The sequence below is a fragment of the Melanostigma gelatinosum genome, assembly GCF_949748355.1.
Source record: "Melanostigma gelatinosum genome assembly, chromosome: 19".
Taxonomy (NCBI): Eukaryota; Metazoa; Chordata; class Actinopteri; order Perciformes; family Zoarcidae; genus Melanostigma; species Melanostigma gelatinosum.
In genome coordinates this window covers 17,958,485-17,977,780 of record NC_136652.1, presented here as the reverse complement: position 1 = coordinate 17,977,780, position 19,296 = coordinate 17,958,485, and the positions used below count along the sequence as shown (strand labels likewise).

General features: G+C 43.0%; 2 protein-coding genes across 3 annotated transcripts; both read right to left on the bottom strand.

Moving 5' to 3' along the window:
• Positions 1 to 714: 714 nt before the first annotated feature.
• arhgap18 (Rho GTPase activating protein 18) lies at positions 715 to 13,850 on the bottom strand. Of its 2 annotated transcripts, none has more exons than XM_079290359.1 (18): positions 13,575 to 13,850; positions 10,177 to 10,408; positions 9,147 to 9,273; positions 8,411 to 8,493; positions 8,021 to 8,173; positions 7,235 to 7,298; positions 6,590 to 6,708; positions 5,695 to 5,766; positions 5,394 to 5,487; positions 5,130 to 5,221; positions 3,977 to 4,054; positions 3,689 to 3,848; positions 3,513 to 3,595; positions 3,219 to 3,425; positions 2,936 to 3,070; positions 2,387 to 2,508; positions 2,215 to 2,270; positions 715 to 2,081 (listed from the first exon to the last, which is right to left on the bottom strand). In XM_079290359.1, exons 1-18 carry the CDS (start codon positions 13,697 to 13,699, stop codon positions 1,990 to 1,992), a joined length of 2,094 nt encoding a protein of 697 aa, XP_079146485.1. In that variant the 5' UTR covers positions 13,700 to 13,850; the 3' UTR covers positions 715 to 1,989. The 2 variants fall into 2 exon arrangements, with proteins under 2 accessions (XP_079146485.1, XP_079146486.1); XM_079290360.1 differs by lacking the exon at positions 13,575 to 13,850 and adding an exon at positions 10,570 to 10,617.
• A 2,172-nt stretch (positions 13,851 to 16,022) lies between these two features.
• Positions 16,023 to 19,146, bottom strand: fkbp6 (FKBP prolyl isomerase 6; the record flags this gene model as incomplete). Its single annotated transcript, XM_079290361.1, has 9 exons — positions 16,023 to 16,326; positions 16,437 to 16,531; positions 16,657 to 16,766; positions 17,130 to 17,327; positions 17,421 to 17,540; positions 17,860 to 18,062; positions 18,143 to 18,232; positions 18,332 to 18,449; positions 19,072 to 19,146. 8 exons carry the CDS (start codon positions 19,144 to 19,146, stop codon positions 16,459 to 16,461), a joined length of 987 nt encoding a protein of 328 aa, XP_079146487.1. The 3' UTR covers positions 16,023 to 16,326; positions 16,437 to 16,458.
• Between the last annotated feature and the right edge of the window lie 150 nt (positions 19,147 to 19,296).

The window sequence follows — 19,296 nt, the reverse complement described above, 5'->3', positions numbered from 1 at the left end:
TTACTAGGTTGTTATAGCATCAGGCTTTGGACATATTTGAAGTTTGGTATGAGACTGACAAATCTCAGGAAAACGATTGTAAAAGTATAATAAAAGTCTTTGAAAAAATGTTTTAGCACCTATTTTATGTCTCGTGTGTAGTTATGTGATGTATTGAGAATTCATTATACTGTTACCATATTAAATGCAAGCTGTAGGAAGGCTTTAAAAGTTGTAACCAATGTATTTATAATGGCAGTATATCTAACTTAACTGCAGAAACATGCAACTCTTTTTCACAAATAACCACAGACTTGATAGCTGTAATTTCAAGAGCAGTCAGAATGTTTGAGATTAAGACAGATAATTTTCAGCATGAATAATAGTTTACACAATTCAATCCAAAACACCACATGACCACTGCAGTCAAGCCCCACTTCAACTGCTTCGACAAGGACAGTGGACTATGCTCCGTTAAATCTGGTGTCTGTCTCAGATAGTATACCAGTGCACTTTGGCTCAGGCTTTATAAGCCCCACTAAAAGCATTAGCACTCTGACCTACTGGGGCCATTCATTCACACAGGAAATGATCAGGGCTGTCAGCTACCTAATAGGGGAGTTAGTGTAGGGAGGTCTGTACATCTGACAGCGGAGATTATCGAGGATGACAGAAATGAGAAAACTTAAAAAACACACAATTGTATTCAAAGTCAGCAGACGTGGTAGTTAATAACTGCACTTTTATTTACAGGCTGTTTTAGTGGTCATTTCAGAGGCAATAATAAGACAGACATTATTTTAAGGGGAACAAATATTCACAGTGAACAAGATAATACAAGGCAGGGAGTGACTCAGTTCAAAACATTTTCAAACAGTGTGACCACAGCTTTCCACGAGAGAGATATCAGTTTGACTTTGTGGTGCAGATACGATCCTCCACAGGCTGTGGAAACTGTGAAACTGTATCAACAGATATCCTGTGAAGAGTACAGAGCCAAACATCAGCCAAAGTATTGGCATCCACATACTTTTGGAACCCATCATGTGAGATCACTGAAGAAGGCAATTTAATCAGTCAGCAATTTACATATCTTTAAAATTATCAATACTTTGGTAGAAAACTAAATCGGCAATTTATGACTTCCATGCCTAAAAACACAGGCTATATATGTAACACACTCCAACATCAACGGTTTATAAAGTTATAATGTACAGCAATATTAATGTAGCGTTAAAAACAGTGATGTCATCATTGCGTGCCCTGGTTAGCCGTCGGTGACGTCATCATTATAAATTGTTTCGGCGTCACCCTCCCTCGCATATATCTCACGGTACAGTAGTACTTCGTCGCCTCTCCCATCTCAGAGTCTCCCAACCAGTTTTGGACCCCCGAACATTCACTCCAACGTTCATCCCTCCCGGGTTGAACGTTGATAAAGTCACATTCGATAATGGGACCACATACTTACTTTTTAGGACTTTTAATAATATATATATATAAATAAAAGCCAGTGTTCTCAAAATTTGGTATATTTTTATGTTATGTAATTCAGTCATGATTCAATAGAATTTATACGTCTATTTATTGTCCGAAACTTTATAATTTCAGCTCATTACTGCAGACACAACAAAGTGATTAGTGGCAATAAATCACAGAACACGACTGCAATACTTACAGTGTCACGTAATATTAAGAATCACAATGTTGTGGCTTAAGTGCAGTGACAAACTGGGAGAAACGGTATATTTCCTCCACGGTACAAAAGTGGTTTGTCAGGCCTCCAGAGATGTTAAAGTCAAGTGGCTTTCTTTCCTCCGGACAGCTGTCGGAAACTTTATGCTAGTGGTACGCCAGGCCCAACATTTATACATGTCGCATAAGGCAGGGTGGAAAGGTCTAAGTTAATGTAAACCCAAGCAAAACCACAGATGTCTCTTCTCAGTGGGACACGGTGGGGACAATTTGGAGCAGTCCATTATCCAGCAGAGCACGATGGTAGGAAGGACTTTATCGCTGCGCGGCTCTGATGACCCATTCTGCTGTGGGGTTGAGCTGGAAGAGGTCTTTCATATACGTTTCACCATCTAGACATCTCTCCTCTGAGGGACGACACACAAAGATGAGCGGCGGAGAGAGACATTTATTCACCGTTACGCCTCGTGGCTCACTAGCTGGGTAATCAGCAGAGAATATACAACATCTAAACATTGTTGTAATAGGAGCAGGACTTACTGATGTTGCCACCAATCTCGTAGAGACACAGCTCTTCCGGTTTCACAGCCACTGAACTGGGAGGACAAAAATAAAGAGGAAGCGTGAAGGCGACACGAAGAGAGAGGCCAGGTTTCGTACAAACAAGAAACTGTGTGTGTATTTGTACGAGTACTGTATGCGTACACATTACCTGTCCTGGCTGAGGAAGCGGGTTAACACATCCGCAGCCTGCAACTCCCCAGTGAGCTGAACTGCCATGGACACTTTACTGAACTGTGGTGCTTGAACTCGAATGAATCCCTGCGAACTCTCCTGGTTGCAGACACAGACGGAGAGAGACCGGGAAAACATACGGTCAATCACACCGCCATGAATAAACACCGTCCCCATCACACAGACACTCACAAGAGACTTCAGACAACAAGAATGTGGACTTCCTGCTCTTTTCTTTGTGTCTTACTATTTATATGTAGATGTGATTTAACTAAATCCTTTAATTTGAATCAATGCTTTTTATTATGTAGTCCTAAATAACAATACACAATAATGTGCAGCAGGTGTTACGTTGTTTAATGAATCAAAATACTTACTGTCAATCGCAAAATTGCACATTTCTTAGCAGGATTATTAACAAGGATTTATTTAAAAAAATGACACTGACATAAACACACAAACAAATAAATGAATAGATAAATAAATAACATTAAAAACATGAATAAACAACATGAATAAAACTCACCTCAGGGACAGCTTTATCAGAGGGTTTGTCGGTGGTAATCTTCTTCAGCAGCTTTCTCACAGCTCTCTCTTTATTTTGTTTCCGATGGCTTTCCATGTTTTGATGTCTGACCTGGGTCATAATGAACTTGGGGATCTGGATATAAGACACACACATACGGGAGGTTTTATACCCTTAGTACACACTGTGCCATTCGATTTTGGGAGTAACTGCATCAGTTTGTTTACAGTGGTGACTTGAATGGCTGCATGCGTCAAGCCCGAGGGCTCTTTGTGATACTTACCGTCCAGAGAAGATTCTGGTATCGAATCAGCAGCCGGACGATGTTGGCTGTGCTAGTTGCCATGGAGAACTCCTGTTGCTCTGTCACCTTGGATCGAAAGCCTTTGAACATGAAGATGTTGGGAGCCATGACCACGGAGACATTGTTGAGAGTCATCTTATTCTTGCCCTGGTGGTCAATCACACGCTGGAAAAACTCCACGAGAGCCTAGAGGACGAAAACAGAAATTTACAACAGAAATAGTCAAACTGTTTCTTATCTACTGCAGTGAAACATGAAGCTGTGTGCATTTACCTTCAAGGTATCCCGATTGGCCTCAGGTAACAAGAGGACCAGCAGGTTCAAAGCCTGCAACTGCTGCTTCTTTGTGGGGAGCTCTGTAAAACACACGCATGCACAGAAAATGCTGAATGCAAGTAAACATGGCTTTAAAGCTCTCGCGATTAAGCGGAACACTTTAACGAACGTACTGTTGACGGCAATAAACGCGTTGAGGTACTCCACAGTCAGCAACGGATGGGGTAACTCCCTGATGAACAGCTTCAAAAGGCTGGCAGCGTCGTGCTGCTTCAACTGTTCCCATTGAAACACCCCGTCGTGGAAAGAGGACTCGAGCTCCTGACACAGGGACTGGATTTGGGACAGATACACACAGGCAAGATTGTTTCACTGCTTCATCTACCACAAGGATCAACCTTTCTTTAAAACGCTACAAACGCATGTGTCTGTAGAGGTGGCGCTGAAATGCTTGAACCCACCTTGACTCTGATGGCCGCTCCAGGGATCCGTAGCAGCCCCTCTGTGTCTAATCCTTCCTCCTCAATATGACTAATAAGCTAGGAATGAGAGAGAGACAGAAATAGTTTGGGTTTTTGGGTACTTTTCTGTATATTTTTAATATCTTTCATGATTTTAGATCGCAGAAAGTTCTCTTTACAAATAGATGTTATTTTGCATGAAGGGTTTGTTTTGTACATGGAGAACAAAACGCGGCACAATGGATTCACCGGACTGACAACTGAGAGTGCAGAAAGAGACAAAGATCCCTCTGAGCAACAGCTGACTAAGAACAGAAGAAATGACCAGTCATTGGTCAAATAAACGGGAGGCGTAGCAACAAAATGTGTGCAGATTTTAAGAGGAACAAGTTCCTGTTTCAGTGTCAAGTGCACGATAATGCCTAAATCAAGCTGGAATATTTATACGTTGTGTTGGTTAAGCAAAGCTATTCTCAAAAAGTCACAATAGAAACAGAAGGTTGGTGTAGCGTTAGCACTTTTGGAATATCATCTGAACATACTGACGAATCACAGTTTAAACCTCTTCAATCTAAATACCGAGTAGACTGCAGAGGGCCGAAGGAAAAAAACGGCGACCCAAAATATTTAGAGCCCAAATAGAAGCTCTGTTGTGGTTCAATAATGATTGAGGGTCACTTGTGCTTTTCTGGCACAAAAAAAATAAAAAAAGGGAAGCTTATTTGAGGGGAAAAGTTGTTCGACAGTATTCTCTCCTGGCATGTAACACTGTGGGAACATAGACTAAACGTACGTTTTATTCATTAATTCTTCTTCTTTTGGGGCCAAAACTATTTGAAATGTAAATAATACATTTGGTGTTTGACTTAGTCTTTTTGTCTTAAAATTGTAATTATTTAAGGGAAGAAAAACATCAATGGATCACGTGACTTCTGAAAAACAGTGTAAAGGTAAAACATCTCATGTAGAAAAGGTAAAGTCAGTCGCACAGACTTTAGATTCCGGTTGCATTGTGTTTAAAGTAAGTAGGATGCATTGACATATAGCTGCTGTTCTATCGATTCCTGTTATAAGATTTCCTCTCATCGTAGCTGTAACGCTGAATCGTCCGTGTCTCAGACTGACAATGTGACTGGCTGGTCTGCTCACTCACCCTCTGCAGTATGAATGGCACTTTGGTCCCAGCAGCCCGCCTCTGGTCCAGATCCAATAGAGTGGCAAGGGGAACACCAAAAAGACCACTTTCTGCACACACACACACACACACACACACACACACATCTTCATACACCACATTAGCTGCACATGTTTACCTGGAAACATTTCAGTTTAGTTTGTATTTCTTTCTTGTGTTTGCGTAAAGCTCTTACTTGCTGTTTTTACTCAATTTGCGTATTGTGTGTGTGTGTGTGTTTACCTTTAGTCTTAACTTTGACAGCTTTGTGCGCCTTCAGGTCTATCCCAGCAGTGTCAAACAGAGCAGTCGACTCCACAAGCACAAGTCTTCGCACCTGAAAGAACATTGCAAACAGACAGAAATATATATACAAGACAATGCTTATAAATAGTGACTGGTTTTAGGCACAACTCAACGCACTAATCTCTTATAGGGCTGCTCGTCTCATACAGACGTCATAAAATAATAAATCATGAAATAAACAGACACGAATGCATCCACAGATCATAATATCTCGTCCTAACACATTCCCCTTACTTACCTTTTTCATATCCAGAGGAGACAGATCTCCTATTCTGGTCTGACCCGTTTTGTCTCGGAGCAGCTTAAAGTTCTGGAGAGGAAAGACGACGGCAGAGGGAGACAGAGAGTAACAGTGACTGTGGAGACGCCATTAAAAGGTAAACACCATGCCAAATTCATTTCAGACTGAATTTACTGTTACATTGAACACTGAATGTGGGCTGTGTCATACTGAATTGAATGAAATGCATGTGAAGTGACTATATAGACCTTCATGAACACTCTGGACTTCATCTGTTATACCAGCTTCAACCACCAGATGTCACTACAGACACTCAAGCTACTCGCACACTAATGCAGCTTTCTGCTCTCAACTTGTAAGTGAAAGACTAACTGTACATACAATATTCTAATGTCTGTTGGATTCAATTGATCTGCTCTATATCCTGTTATTACATTACAGGGCAACACAATAAAACCTGACTAAACTATAACTTAATAGCATTTTCAACGCCAGCTGTTGTCATGTAGATCGAGCATTAAGTAAAACCATTGGTCATGAAGTAGATACTTGTCTGGTTGTAAAACTGCGAGACAAACCACAGCTATTACCCAACTATTTTAAGACATTACATACATTACATTTAGCTGCAACAAAGACATTTTTTCACACCTAAACGTGGGCAGTGAGCAATAAAAAAAAAGAAATAATCCTGTGCTGTGAAGTTCTTCATTTTTCGTTGACAGATGTCTTTCTGCTATCTCTGGTAATCATTGACCCACACCAATTAATACGTTATCAATACAAGCTCTAACATGACCCGGCACTAAAGAATGCAAAGAGCCTTCAAAGTGGCACACAGCTGAGGAAGTGAAGGTGCACATAGCCTTCCGTGTGCAGGTATGTGACTCACTGGTAGTTTGTCGTCAGGAGAGTTCGGGCTCGTGGTGACCTTTAACCTTTGGTGGTTGTCCCTGTAAGTGAGTGCCTGCTCTGAAAACGCCACTTCGACGTTCAGTTCCGTCTCGGCTTCTGCTGAGACACGCACAAGAAGAAATGACAGATCACGACCACACAAGAGGTGAAGTACAAATGTCTTTCCGCACTGTAGGCAAAGTGCAGTGGTATAAACACAGAGACAGACAATTAAATGAGTCTTCCTCTCGTTAGTGCAACAGTGTTTAAGTAACTGCAGCACAAAGAGGAAGAAAAGAGGCCTGCTGTGAATACAACTTCTCTATTGGTGGATGACGCCAGACAGTTTTACTTTTTAAAGTGATGTACTATATATACAAGTTAATCATTCTGAGGTTGTGAAGATCTGAAATGGTGAAAATATTAGACCATTTTATAGTAGCCACAAACAGCCCTTCCTACAAACATCTACACACACTTGTGCTGTATTGTATCACATAACAGATCACTTCTAACGATTTCTGCTCGATTATTTCCAAGATGCGCGTGTGTGAGTTGCTAGGCAGATGTTTATTTGGGCCTCAGTTGGTCATTCTCTATGGTGACTCACACTTTACGTGTGTGTGTGTGTGTGTGCACGCACCAGCTGAAGTGACATCTTTTTGTCCATTCTCGCTTCCCTCTTTGAGTTTACTCGGCTCCTCATCCTGCGGCAGATAACAGACACATAACTGTGCAGCACGCAGAGTAATGTTCAACCAGGAACATATTCACACACACCCCCCCCCTCGTTACATCTTTCATGTTACATATTATCTTGTCTGTTAATTAGTGGACAAACTGTGTGCCCAAGTGAAGAAATGTGCACGACTCTTGGTTCAAAACAGTGTATTCTGCTGACAGGAGTAGTTTTGGAGTAGCAGTAATACTTGTACCCAAATTAGTATAAGTACATATACTTTTAATATGAATCCAGTCAGTTCAGAGCATTGAAGGACTTTTGCAGTCAAGGAGTTGGGATTTGGTGGTGTAAAGAACTGCTTGGTAATCGGTTACTGATTGCCACCAGACTGGAGAAGTGACAACAAGCGCACATCTAAAAGAAGTTGTGACCACTTCCTTTGTGGTTAAAAAAAAAAAAGGAAATGTGTCATTTCTGTGTATTGTGGTGGGATGTTCAAAGCATGAAGGGTAAAAACAGTATCAAGTTCTTTTTCATGACAATTATCTGACATGATTTCACCGCTTACTGTGACAGAACTCAATTAACACAATTCTGAAAAGAAAAGAAACTTTAAACGGCAATCTACATTTTGGGAAATACACTGATCAGATACACCGATTGATGAGAAGATCAATACCCCTCAACTAATCTTCACTAATCTTCACGCGCGCGCGTGCGTGCGTGTGTGTGCGTGCATCCCCTCACCTTTTCAGGAGGTCTGAATATATCCCTAACATCAGGAACGTGCTGCCGGTTACGCCGCCGCAGCAACGTCTGCTGTAGCGACGTCACGCGGCGTTCTACCGCCGCCACCTGCGATCTGGTCAGTGTGGACAGGAACACTGCGTTGTCTTCTTCCTGTCAGTCAATCAATCAGACCGACGCATGAGTCAATAAGTTTAACGTCTATCCAGTATATCTGATGCCTTCTTCAGACTCTTTTTGTCATTCTTACTCACATAAGCAGGTTCAAAGCACGGCATAAGTAAACAGTACAGTTGATGCTCACTGAGAGGTGTGAACTGCAAATATGAAACTGATAAACTATGACTCAACCTAGACTTGGTATTTAAATAAGGGACAGACGATTGACACCTGATCCTGGTCAGCTGCCAGTGAATCATCAAACAGCCGCGCTAGTCCCGCCTCTGTAAGCCACGCCTCCTCCTGTTCCCCTTCTGAAAGAGAAAATGAGAGGAAGATTAAAAAAAGGATTTTGTTTTTGATTTGTTTGGGGGGGGGATTCCTGAGATGGTACATCACTATCACAATTCTGTGACTTAAAATGAAAGAAAGGGGGAGCCTGGTATGAAAGATGACAAAAGTCTTCAGTTATTAGCATGCGAGACACAATTCTACAGGTGCAGGAAAGGGAAAGGTGTAACCACAGACGGAGCAGGACAAACATTCTATACAGGAAGTCTGCGTTTGCTCCAGAGAACAATAGTCTTCATAAACAGGCTAAATATAAATACACACATACCGCTCATGCAAAGCGAGAATGCACAAGTCTGAGCTGGCAGTGTGATTTTGATAAACCGCTCGTATTTATATTTGATAACGGTCTCTCCGGGTCGTTCCACTTCTCTGTTCTACCTTTTCCATTGTACACGTCTGTGCTCAGGGGCCCATCGTCTCGTATATCTGCCATGTTTGGAAGCACATGCCCAAACTTGCCAATGATCAAACTCCGACACTACATTATCTCTGAAAGAAGAACGCTCTAAATCAAGAATAAAACTACACAATGTGTCTATGTACACTAACAGATGAAAGAACAGGGGAAACATGCGTCTCTTTGAGGTCTATCCATGGACACGGTGTATCCTACCCTCAGGAATTTTCTGCTGCTCCTCCTCTTGTATTTCCCCTTCTCCCCTCCCCGCTTCTCCTCCTGAGCGGGTGATATTCTCCACCTCCTTCCAATAGTCGTCCATCTCCAGCTCGTCCAGAGAGTCCTGCGATACATGCGAAGATACGCAAAGAGACATATACACAGATTTCACCATTTAGTTTCAAGTTCCCATTCCTGTTTTCATATCTTGTTTCTGTCCTGGGCAGGAGCTGTTGATCAGATTTGATGCAAATATGAGAAAAAACACAGCCGTCTCAATTGAAACTGGCTGTGCTTCTCTCCAATACACACACACACACACACACACACACACACATTACATAAAACACCTGGAATTTAAATAGACATTAGAGCATGTTTCTCCAGTTCCCTCTGCTTTTCCAAAAAAGGCATTTCATTTGAGTAAATGTGTTGGTTTACTACCGAGTCTCCGTGCTGTTATTGAGCCCACGCTCACTCTCGGAGCAATCACTGCTCAGACTGAAAGTACAGCCTCCCAGAGAGCCGTGAATTACTTTAAACAAATGGAGGGACAACAATTGTACGTGCTGCCAAACAAACCCCCTGGAAAATGTTAACCGTTACGATTTAGACATTTACGGCAGACATTCTTATCCCGAGTTAGCACAACAGTAGAAAAGGTTGTTGCCTGTGAACCCCAAACACCACCGAGTACAATGAAGCACAGCAATACTGGGCTGGTAATGAACATACAAGCATTATTATTAGTCCCATTAATAATTTAGTAACAGAACTATACATTATTTGTTGAAATGTATTGTTAAATAAAGATTTTGCATCGTCGTCTGAATGGTGACAACTGTTTTCTTTCGTAGTTATCTGCCATTTTAAATCATATGCAGCAGCAGTGCAATTTGTAAATATAAACTTTCAGAGACTAAAGACAGCAGAACACAGTACAGTGGACACCGTTTCATTGAGTGCAGAAGAGATCTGCTCACCAGTGAGGCACGACCACACATTCCTCACATCACGCTGGGCCTACCTGAGAGTTGCAGCGCTGACACGGTGGCCGCGGTCTGGACCTGGAGTTGGGACTGTGTCTGGGGCTGGAGCCTGCTTTAGGGCTGCAGGAGGGCTGAGACCTGGGGTACGTGAGTACTGTTGGTGGGTCAGTGCTGGTGGCTTTCGTAGCGCTGTCGATAGTGGAAGGGCCAGGTCTGTCTCCATGTTGTGCGCTCTGGTTCTGTTGAACAGTGTAGTGGCCTGTCCGGCGGCTACGAGAGACACAGACGGGTGGCGGCAGAGACAGAGAAGTTAGAAAGACAGAAAACATTGTGATCGGTTGGCACAAATTTCTAAACACACGTCAAAATCTGACCGACATGCCACAACAAAACTAATAGCCTTATTGCTGTGCACTTTGCACCTTGTTGACCAGTGACGTGATAGATTCCTCATACCAGCAGCTATCATAAAAACATCCCTGGATCATAACCGGTTGTGTTGTGCCCTGTAAAGAGAAGTGTATGCAGCAATGTTTTAAAAAGACAGATTTGATCTTTGCTTTGATTCAGTCATGTTGCGATGACATGACAACAGAGAGAGAGAGATCGCTTATACGGTCAGATAGTCAGACCGACGGACGAGCCCGCAGTATATTGAATTCCCAGTTGGTCAGCCGGGACTAAGAATAGCAGCTCTCACACAGCCAGCTCATCTCAGCACACAGTAAACTAGTGTTGTGACACATATGGCATGCCTTTAATAGTTATTGCATGGGAGGCCTTAAAGGGACGGCTCACCCAAAAATCATAAATACATACGTTTCCTCTTACCTGTAGTGCTATTTATCAAACTAGACTGTTTTGGTGAAAGTTGCCTCGTTTTAGAAAATCAGCCTTAGAGATGTTCGCCTTCACCAGAATATAATGGAACGATATGGCACTGGGCTTATGGTGCCCAAGACAACAAAACAATAACAGAAACATCCAGAAATCATGCACACACAACCAAAGGCCTGTTGCCCTGGCACTGTGTGTGTGTGTGTCCTTGGCTGGGTGGAGCTGAAGTGCCAGCACCCTCATTGGGAACACCTGGTCAGTGTTCCTACACTATTTAACCCCGCCTGCCCAGACGCCAACGTCTCACCTCTCCTGAGGTTATATCCAAAACCACTCAACCTTCTAGCAATGCCAACAAGAACACACCCAAAGGGTTCTACCAAGTCCCCTTTAAGATTCCACGGGTTTCTTCTACAAGCCACTCAATGGGTTCTACCGAGAACCTTTTGAAATTCCCAGGGTTCATCTAGAACCCTAAAGGGCCGGGGCACAACAATCCTGGTTCAGTGTCAGTTTTTAGGGTTGTATCAGTTCCGTTGTGTGATTTCAACATCCTTGAAGAACTCTTGCTACCAAAAAAGGTTCTTTGGATGTAAAGGGTTCCTAACGGAGCTCTTTATGTCACAAAGAACCCTTGAACAACCCCAAACAATCTCCCAAAAAGGGCTGTTCAGAAGCAATTGATTCTGGGTAGAACCTCAGCCCTTTAGCAGTTATTTTAGTACAACTGACTGATGGTGTAGCCGCTCTGTGGTTGCTGTGTCCCATGCCGAATCAAGCTGGAAGGTTGCTATCATTCTTTCACCCACTCAACAATCCTCAGTTCAGTCTCAATTATCCAAACACAGCTAAATATTTGTCAGTGGGGCTGTTAAAAGTTGGGCCCCCACCACACTAACGGCTGACGCTGGATGAGTCAGCCGTTAGTGAGGAAAAAGCACATTTCAGGTCTCTGCAAATTAACAATTGGTTCAGTTTCCATTTACCTTTGAAGACGGTCACACATTTAAAAACATACGTAGCGACATCATGTGGACCGACGTTTAAAAACCTTTAAAAAAGTGAATTAAAACAAAAACTTGTGAAAGATTTCTCAATTAGACATCCAAGTCACTACAAAATGGAAGCAGTTCAGTCAACAATTATGTTTCAAATATACTAAATCAAACTATTTGATTACTTTTCATTATCAGACTATTAGGACATGAAAGGAATAGTTTGAAGGCAGTCAGGAGGGCAGGCTGAACAACATCGAGTTGATGTTCTACATTAATTAATTTGGAATTATCAGCGGAGCATTACACTGAGGGTTCACGCAGAGCCAAGGCCACATACCACAGCTGACTTCCTGCCCCACACACACACACACACACACACACATTTAACACTTTACTTCCTCCTCTCCTTCCTCCGCCAATCTATTTTCTTTCCCACTTCCCTTTCATCCATTTCCTCTCCTCCTACACCTTGCCGGGGACTTGTGTCCTTCCTTTTCCTTTCTACTTGGTATTTCACCCGTTTTCTCTGTTATCATGGCACCATCTCCTCTGCTTTCTCCCCTCCTCCCAGTAGGATCTCGACACAGCACTGTGTGATGAAACCTGCAGAGACATGCTGTCCTCTCATTTCTTTTCTCACCAAACGAAATGTTTTCATTTGTGAGGAATGGAAAAAATGTCTGTGTTTTCTAAAGTACTAGAGAAGATTTGTTTAACTTAGAAGCAGATTAAAACCTGGCAGACACACACACACGGACTCCCAGGAGTTAATCATTTACCTTCATCCAGCTACAGAACGGTTTGACAAAACCATAAATCAGAGATTAGCAAACACACAGACGCACACGGACTAACCAACATCATTAGTTTGTCCGTGTTGCTCGTTTAAATTCTTGTGTTCACACTGATCTTACATTGTAATAGTTTTAGCCGCGCTAGCATCATGGCTCCAGGGTTGGCAACGTTCAACTGTCAGATGGTTTGCCATGAGGTTTTGTACAGACAGTCGTGCTCCCCAGAGGATGAATCATAATCACTTTGGTGATCCCCTTAATATTTTCTCTAGCACCATCACCAGGTCACAACTTTTATTTTCCCAATACTTTGACTAAATGATTAATCACTTGTCAAAACAGTTGCTGGTTCAGTTCCTGTTGGTTGACTAATTGAATACTCTTTCAACAACAACCTGGTGGCTATTTAATGTCACTAAAAACTGATTGAGAACACCGGTTCTCCCTTTGACTGTCATGAGACCTGCGGTGGAGCAGAAGAGTTAGATATTAGGCAACCTTGCAAAATCTGGACGAGTATAAATAAAGTCAAGGTTAACCAGCCGATCAGGAATAAAGGAAAAACTAAAGCCAGAGGCCAAGCTAGGGCGGAGTTTGCCCCATCATGGAAAATAAAACGTTTACACACTGAAGCATGGTGGCTTTCATTCAAAACATATTCTGATCAGCTCTCAAGTAGAAACATGAAGAAAATAACACGATCACTGCGACCTTTGCTCTCTGACACGCACACGTTTAGCTGCAACTGCCTTCGTTATTCCAACACACACACACACACTCGCATACACGCGCGCGCACATGTCGCACCTGGGCACGGGGGGCTCGTGGTCCTGGGCTGACGCACAGCTGGGTCCAGTTTTGGGCAACAGTTCCGCGTTACTGTGGTAACCCGTTAAAACCACTCCCTGGGACTGCTGCTGCTGCCGACTCATGTTTCTCCTCCTCGTCTTCTATCGTCCTCTGCTTCACACACAGCCGACATGCACTCCCTCGCTGATCGGCACTCGAGCTATCTTTCAACGCGTTCCATCGCGGGACTGTTATGTTGCCGATTCATTCTGACACCTAACTCTCCTCCCTCCTTCTTCTTCTGTTCTCGTCTTTCTGCACAACTTGAGTGTTTGCGAGGCAGGACGGGGGCTGGATTACAGATACGACACCGCGCAGGGATTGGCTGAAACCACAAGGGGCAACGGCTAATGGCTGGCGTGGCGCCCCCTGCTGCCCGAAGGTGGTACAGACTACTTCCTGGCGCAATGCTGGATGCTATTTCTGAACTAAGGATTTTTGGAGGGTGTTTTCACACCATTTTCTGTCTAGCTTGACATAATGCATCTGCTTATTAAGTGCACAGTCTACTGCATAAACATGCTTTCACACTTTTTTTGGACAGTTAGACAAAAAACAAACAACAAACCCGGAGATGCTTGAGGGTCAAAGTTAATGCAAATGATCAGGATTTTTACTTGCTGAAAGCAAAAAAAGCACCAAAAACAAGAAAGAAGTAAAGGTGGCTTCAATACAGGCCTTTCTTTTTTACTCAAAGTATCAGCTTGCGGCTTTCAAAGTTGCAAACAACTAACACTGCAATATGAAACATGACATAATAACTTAGTGCAATCCTGTGAAATGAAATGAATAATCATCCAAAGCACTCATCGTTGTGAAGAACGGTGTCGTAAATCAGTAATGTGTTAATTGATCCATTTTTAATAGATGGTCCAGATGCTCGTTTAATCATATTTCAAAGTACCTGTTAACAATACAGCTGTCAGGTAAATGTGGTACATACAAACCAGAAATACCTCAGTTATGTACTCCTATCATGCACCTCTAGTTTTAAAACAAAAATCTCTGGATAGTGTTCATCGCAGCAAACTTATAGCACATAATATCACACCCTCAAACTAAAAACACTACATACAAGTCAGAAAACATTGCGTGATGCATGTTTCACCAGACATCAAAGTGAACTACAAATTCCCAGGTGTTGCTGAAAATGTAAGAAAAGATCAGCACCTGAATGTGGAACAAATGCCTTTTATTTCTCTACTACTAACATTCACACTAAACCAGCAACACGTGTCAGAGAGCGCAGCTTCACACACATTTAAACAAATGAGAAGGATTACGCAGACGCCGGCTCTCCTTCCTCACCTGAGATGAAGGTAGCAGGCGAGTCTGGAGGCCATTGTGCCCGTCTGTCTGTGTCCACTCAGTCTTTACCAGAGCACGACCTGCTGGCCATATGCTGGGAGATAATGGTGCAGCACTCGCACACCGTGACAAGCGGATTAGCCAGAGAGGTCAATCTGATTTTTCTGCTCCTCCATCTGCCCGGCCGCACTTCTGATCCCCCCCCCCCCCCATCACCTTACCTCCCGCCACTCCTCCGTCCGTCCAGTTACTACGAATCACCCTCAGACTCTGCTGCACTGTGCCAAATATACACATAATATGGCAGTTAATGAGGACAGTAGAGCAACTGCTAGAAGAGGGAGATGGTGGCTACTTACAGTAGGTCTGGAAAACATCATGGAATAAAGTAAATTCAAGAAGTCTGCTGGACATTAACTTCAACATTTACAGTGTTCCTATTTTAACGAGTCTATCTCACATCTTTGTTGAATTCAGACTTTTTCCACCAAAGCCCGACTTTAACATTTCTCATGAACAGGTTGCTTAAAGTGTGCCCCCTGCTGTTTCATGGTACACACAACAACTAGCAGCCCTTTAACCAAAATGTACTTATTAAACCACGCAGACTCACTTTGCTTTTACGTCGCTGTGAGACAAATCTCATGTGGGACCAAAGAAACCGAAGTGAACCACAACCACGCCGCTGAGGTGCATCGATGAAGTCCAGAAGACGGCATGTTAAATGCACAAACTGCTGGAAAGAAACTTATTGGCCATGTCCTCTGTTATTTATCTGCCACAAACACTCACGATGCATCCCTTTGTCACCAGATAAACAAAGCAATTTATATACAACCATCATTTCTACATCTGAGGCCATTTATTTCAACCCCGAGAACAAATTCTGTAGGAACAGGAATTCAATCATCTTCTAAATCAAACAGGAGCCAAGTGTCAAGATTCATTTTAAGAATAACAGATCGTGAAAATGTACAATTTCCATAAAAAAAAAAAAACAGGATATCTTTACAAACATTGAATTTGTTTATCATTAATACCTCGAGAGTGATCAGACCCGGTGCATGTAACACTCCAGCAAACCGTCTTTATAAAGAGCATCTAAGGAGGCGCATCATCATAGAGAACTCAACATTCCCCGCGACTGTTCATGCAAATCTTCTTCCAGCCGTCACATTTAGGTTTTCGGGGTGAACGCAAATTCCAGCAAAACATCCTCAAACAGAACTGTTGAGCTACAAAATGAACAAACAAGAATTGTAAAGAACTAATTATTTTAAAAAGGGAAATAACGATACAGCTGTACAACATTATTTTATAACCTGTGCAAAAAAACAAAAAAGTTAAACTTTCAGAATTTGCAGTGGAGAGAAATTGTGCTGTTCTTTAGCCTTAAAGTCATCTGCAACACACAAACACGTGAAATGAGATCAGTATTTAGGCAAAGCTCAAACCCTGTCCTAAAGTTAGTTAAACTGGACCCCTGACAGACACACAGACAGGATCTCTTACCTTTTCACTCATCTTTACATCTTCACTTGCCCCTCGAGTCGTTGAACATCTTGGCGTACAGTTCCTTCTGTTTGTCCAAGGTGCCTCTATAGCATCTGAAATATGGAAACAGTTTACACACATAGAATATCTTCGAAGTGACTTGTGGCCTCGGGTAACGCTGCCACTAAAGCGCCGAACACGCGCATACAATAAGCAGAAGTGAGTACGTTCAGCTTACATTGCCACTTTCCTCAGTAGGTTGTTGATGTCGGTGTCAAAGGGCTTCTTTGCTTGAGCGGTCATGAGGCAACCCTGGGCGCTCTCGTACTCACACAGCTCCAGATACGCCTGATGGCGATGACATCAGTGTGAATAATGCACCAATTGTTATCGAGAGAGTAAGCAGTCGGCAGCAGAGCTGCAACGATTAGTCGATCAACAGAAACAGTCACCAAGTCACCATTTTTTCCATGCAGAAAATGCTGTTTTCAGCCCTTCGCTGCTTTTTGTGTTCTAGATCATATTAAACTGAATATCTTTGGGCTTTGGACAGACAAAACAAGACATTTAAAGTCATCACTACTGTCGTCCCTATTTTTAACCTCCTTTGCGACCTAAAACCTTTAATATCAGACACTTAAAAAGACTTCCAAGAGCCTGTGAGGATTGTTTATCTGACGGTTTTGAAGACAAAAGGATTCCCCGTCTCACCTGACCGCAGCGGAAAAGAGCCTTTGTGTTGGCAGAGTCTATCTCCAGGGCTTTGTTGCCATATTTCAGGGCTTTATGCGGGCTGTCCAGACGGAGCTCAGTGAGAGAGAGGTTCAGATAGAGAGGAAGCAGAGCTGTCTTGATCTTCTCCGCCTCCGCATCGCTCCGTGTTTCCCTGTTCCCCAGCAGCAGCGTCGCCTTGACCAAGCACAGAATCCATCTTTACGAGTACACAAAAAAGGGCAACAAGCACCTGAAAATGGAGCGTGTTTACACTCTTCCCAGATTTACCTCTTTGTAGAGATCTTTGGCATGGTCGTAGTGGCTTTGGTTGAAGCAACGGTTGCCGAAGGTGCGTTGCGTGCCGACAACGTCGAGGAGCGTGGCCAGAGGAACTGTGCTCTGCTCCTCCTGAAGACAGAGAATGTAAGTCGCCAACAACACAAACCGAAATCCTACCGTCTTATTTTCACGATTAAAAAGTTGCGTTATACAAAAAGCAAAATGTTATAAGCTAAAAGCTAGAACACATGTTTCAAGGTGCTAGAGCACAACCAAGCAACAATAACATGAGCAAGATTTTTTTTGTTGCATGCATAAGTGTATGGAAATATTAATAAATCTCCTCTTAGTCTGACAAAAGCATTAATTTGCCGTCAAGTGGAAAACAATATGTTGTGTGACTTCTGACCTCACAGCACTCTCAGACTGTGACCTGAAGCCTCCCTACCGGACTCATCGTGATGAAGTCGTCCACTTGTCTCGAGTCGAGGAAGTCGAGGATCTGAATCTCGTACAGAATGACAGCGGCAGCGGGAATGAGCGGAGGACAGCCCATGTCCCCGTAGGCATACTGGGGCTGGAAGAGGAAGCGAGAGAACTCTCCTTTCCGCATGGTCAGCAGACCCAGCGCCAGTCCGGCCAGCGTCACATCTGTTTCAATGACCATTTAAAAAGCTGTGAGGAGAAAAGTAGAAAACTTCTATTGAGACCTGCACGAAGAAATGACTGACCTCTCCCTAACTTCATCATCTGGGGGTACTTGTAGTGCGTGGTGGTTTCAAAAGGCCGGTCGGAATATTCCAGGAAACTCGAGTAATGGACTGTGGAAGGAGGAGAATGAGGAGAGGTTTACGGCAGGACATAAAAATTTGGCAAAACTGCGTCGGGAGTTTTTAGAAAGAAATTAAACTTGTAAATACTCAATACTGAAGCGTTTTCAGGTACAGGTGGGCCCTCTCCAGATTGGACCACCTCCTTCAGGATCCCTCCATCGCCCAGGACATCGTTCATCTGCTGGCCGAGTTCATCAAACGGACTCTACAGAAGGCCGAGAAAATTAAAGCCTTGAAATAACTCCACAGTGCAGTACTTCAGTTATTGGCGAATGTCCAGACATATCAAACATAATGATGAGAAAACTGCTCAAGAAGGAAGGCTGAACAGCATTTTATGCTTTTGTCAGCTCTTATTTTTGAATGTTTGTTTGTTTTTGTCACAAGACTGAGGCTGCTGTGCTGTACATGGCTTATTCGGCTTACTGCACAATTTTACTTTCAAATATGTATTACTTGTACACTTCAAACTACTTCATAAGACCGTCTTATAACCAACACCTGATGTCAATCAATTGTGAGAAGATAAAGTTAATGTAAAAACTAAATTAAACTTGAACATCAGATGCTGGCACTCTAGCTTCACCTACATTGAACAGAACTGTGCCACATGGTACAAGCTAATATGTCTTAGCTTCAGAAAACAGACTGATGCAGATGTAACTTATCAATGACGTTAATGACTTTAGCTGAACTAGCTGAACTGCAGTAACGTGGATTTTCAAACGTCAGTGTGTTTTTGCTACAGCTGCTCTCGTGTCACCTATTAGCTTAGCTACTTAGCTCGCCATGCTAACCCGGTTCAACACGTGTTCACACACACTTACCGGAGTGCTCCTCGATAGCTGCTCTTCGGGGCTTATTAACCGCCGGATGCTGGCTGTTAACCCGTTTCCTGGCATTCAGTCGGCGGGATCGTTACTTCTACCGTTTAGGCAGGTTTATTTAGAATTTTATACCGAAGTTAACCAGGTGGCTTAATTAAGAGCAAGAGTAGTTTTGCTGTGTTTTGGCGCTCAGGGAGGCGGAGTCTAAAAGTGTGTCATCTGACT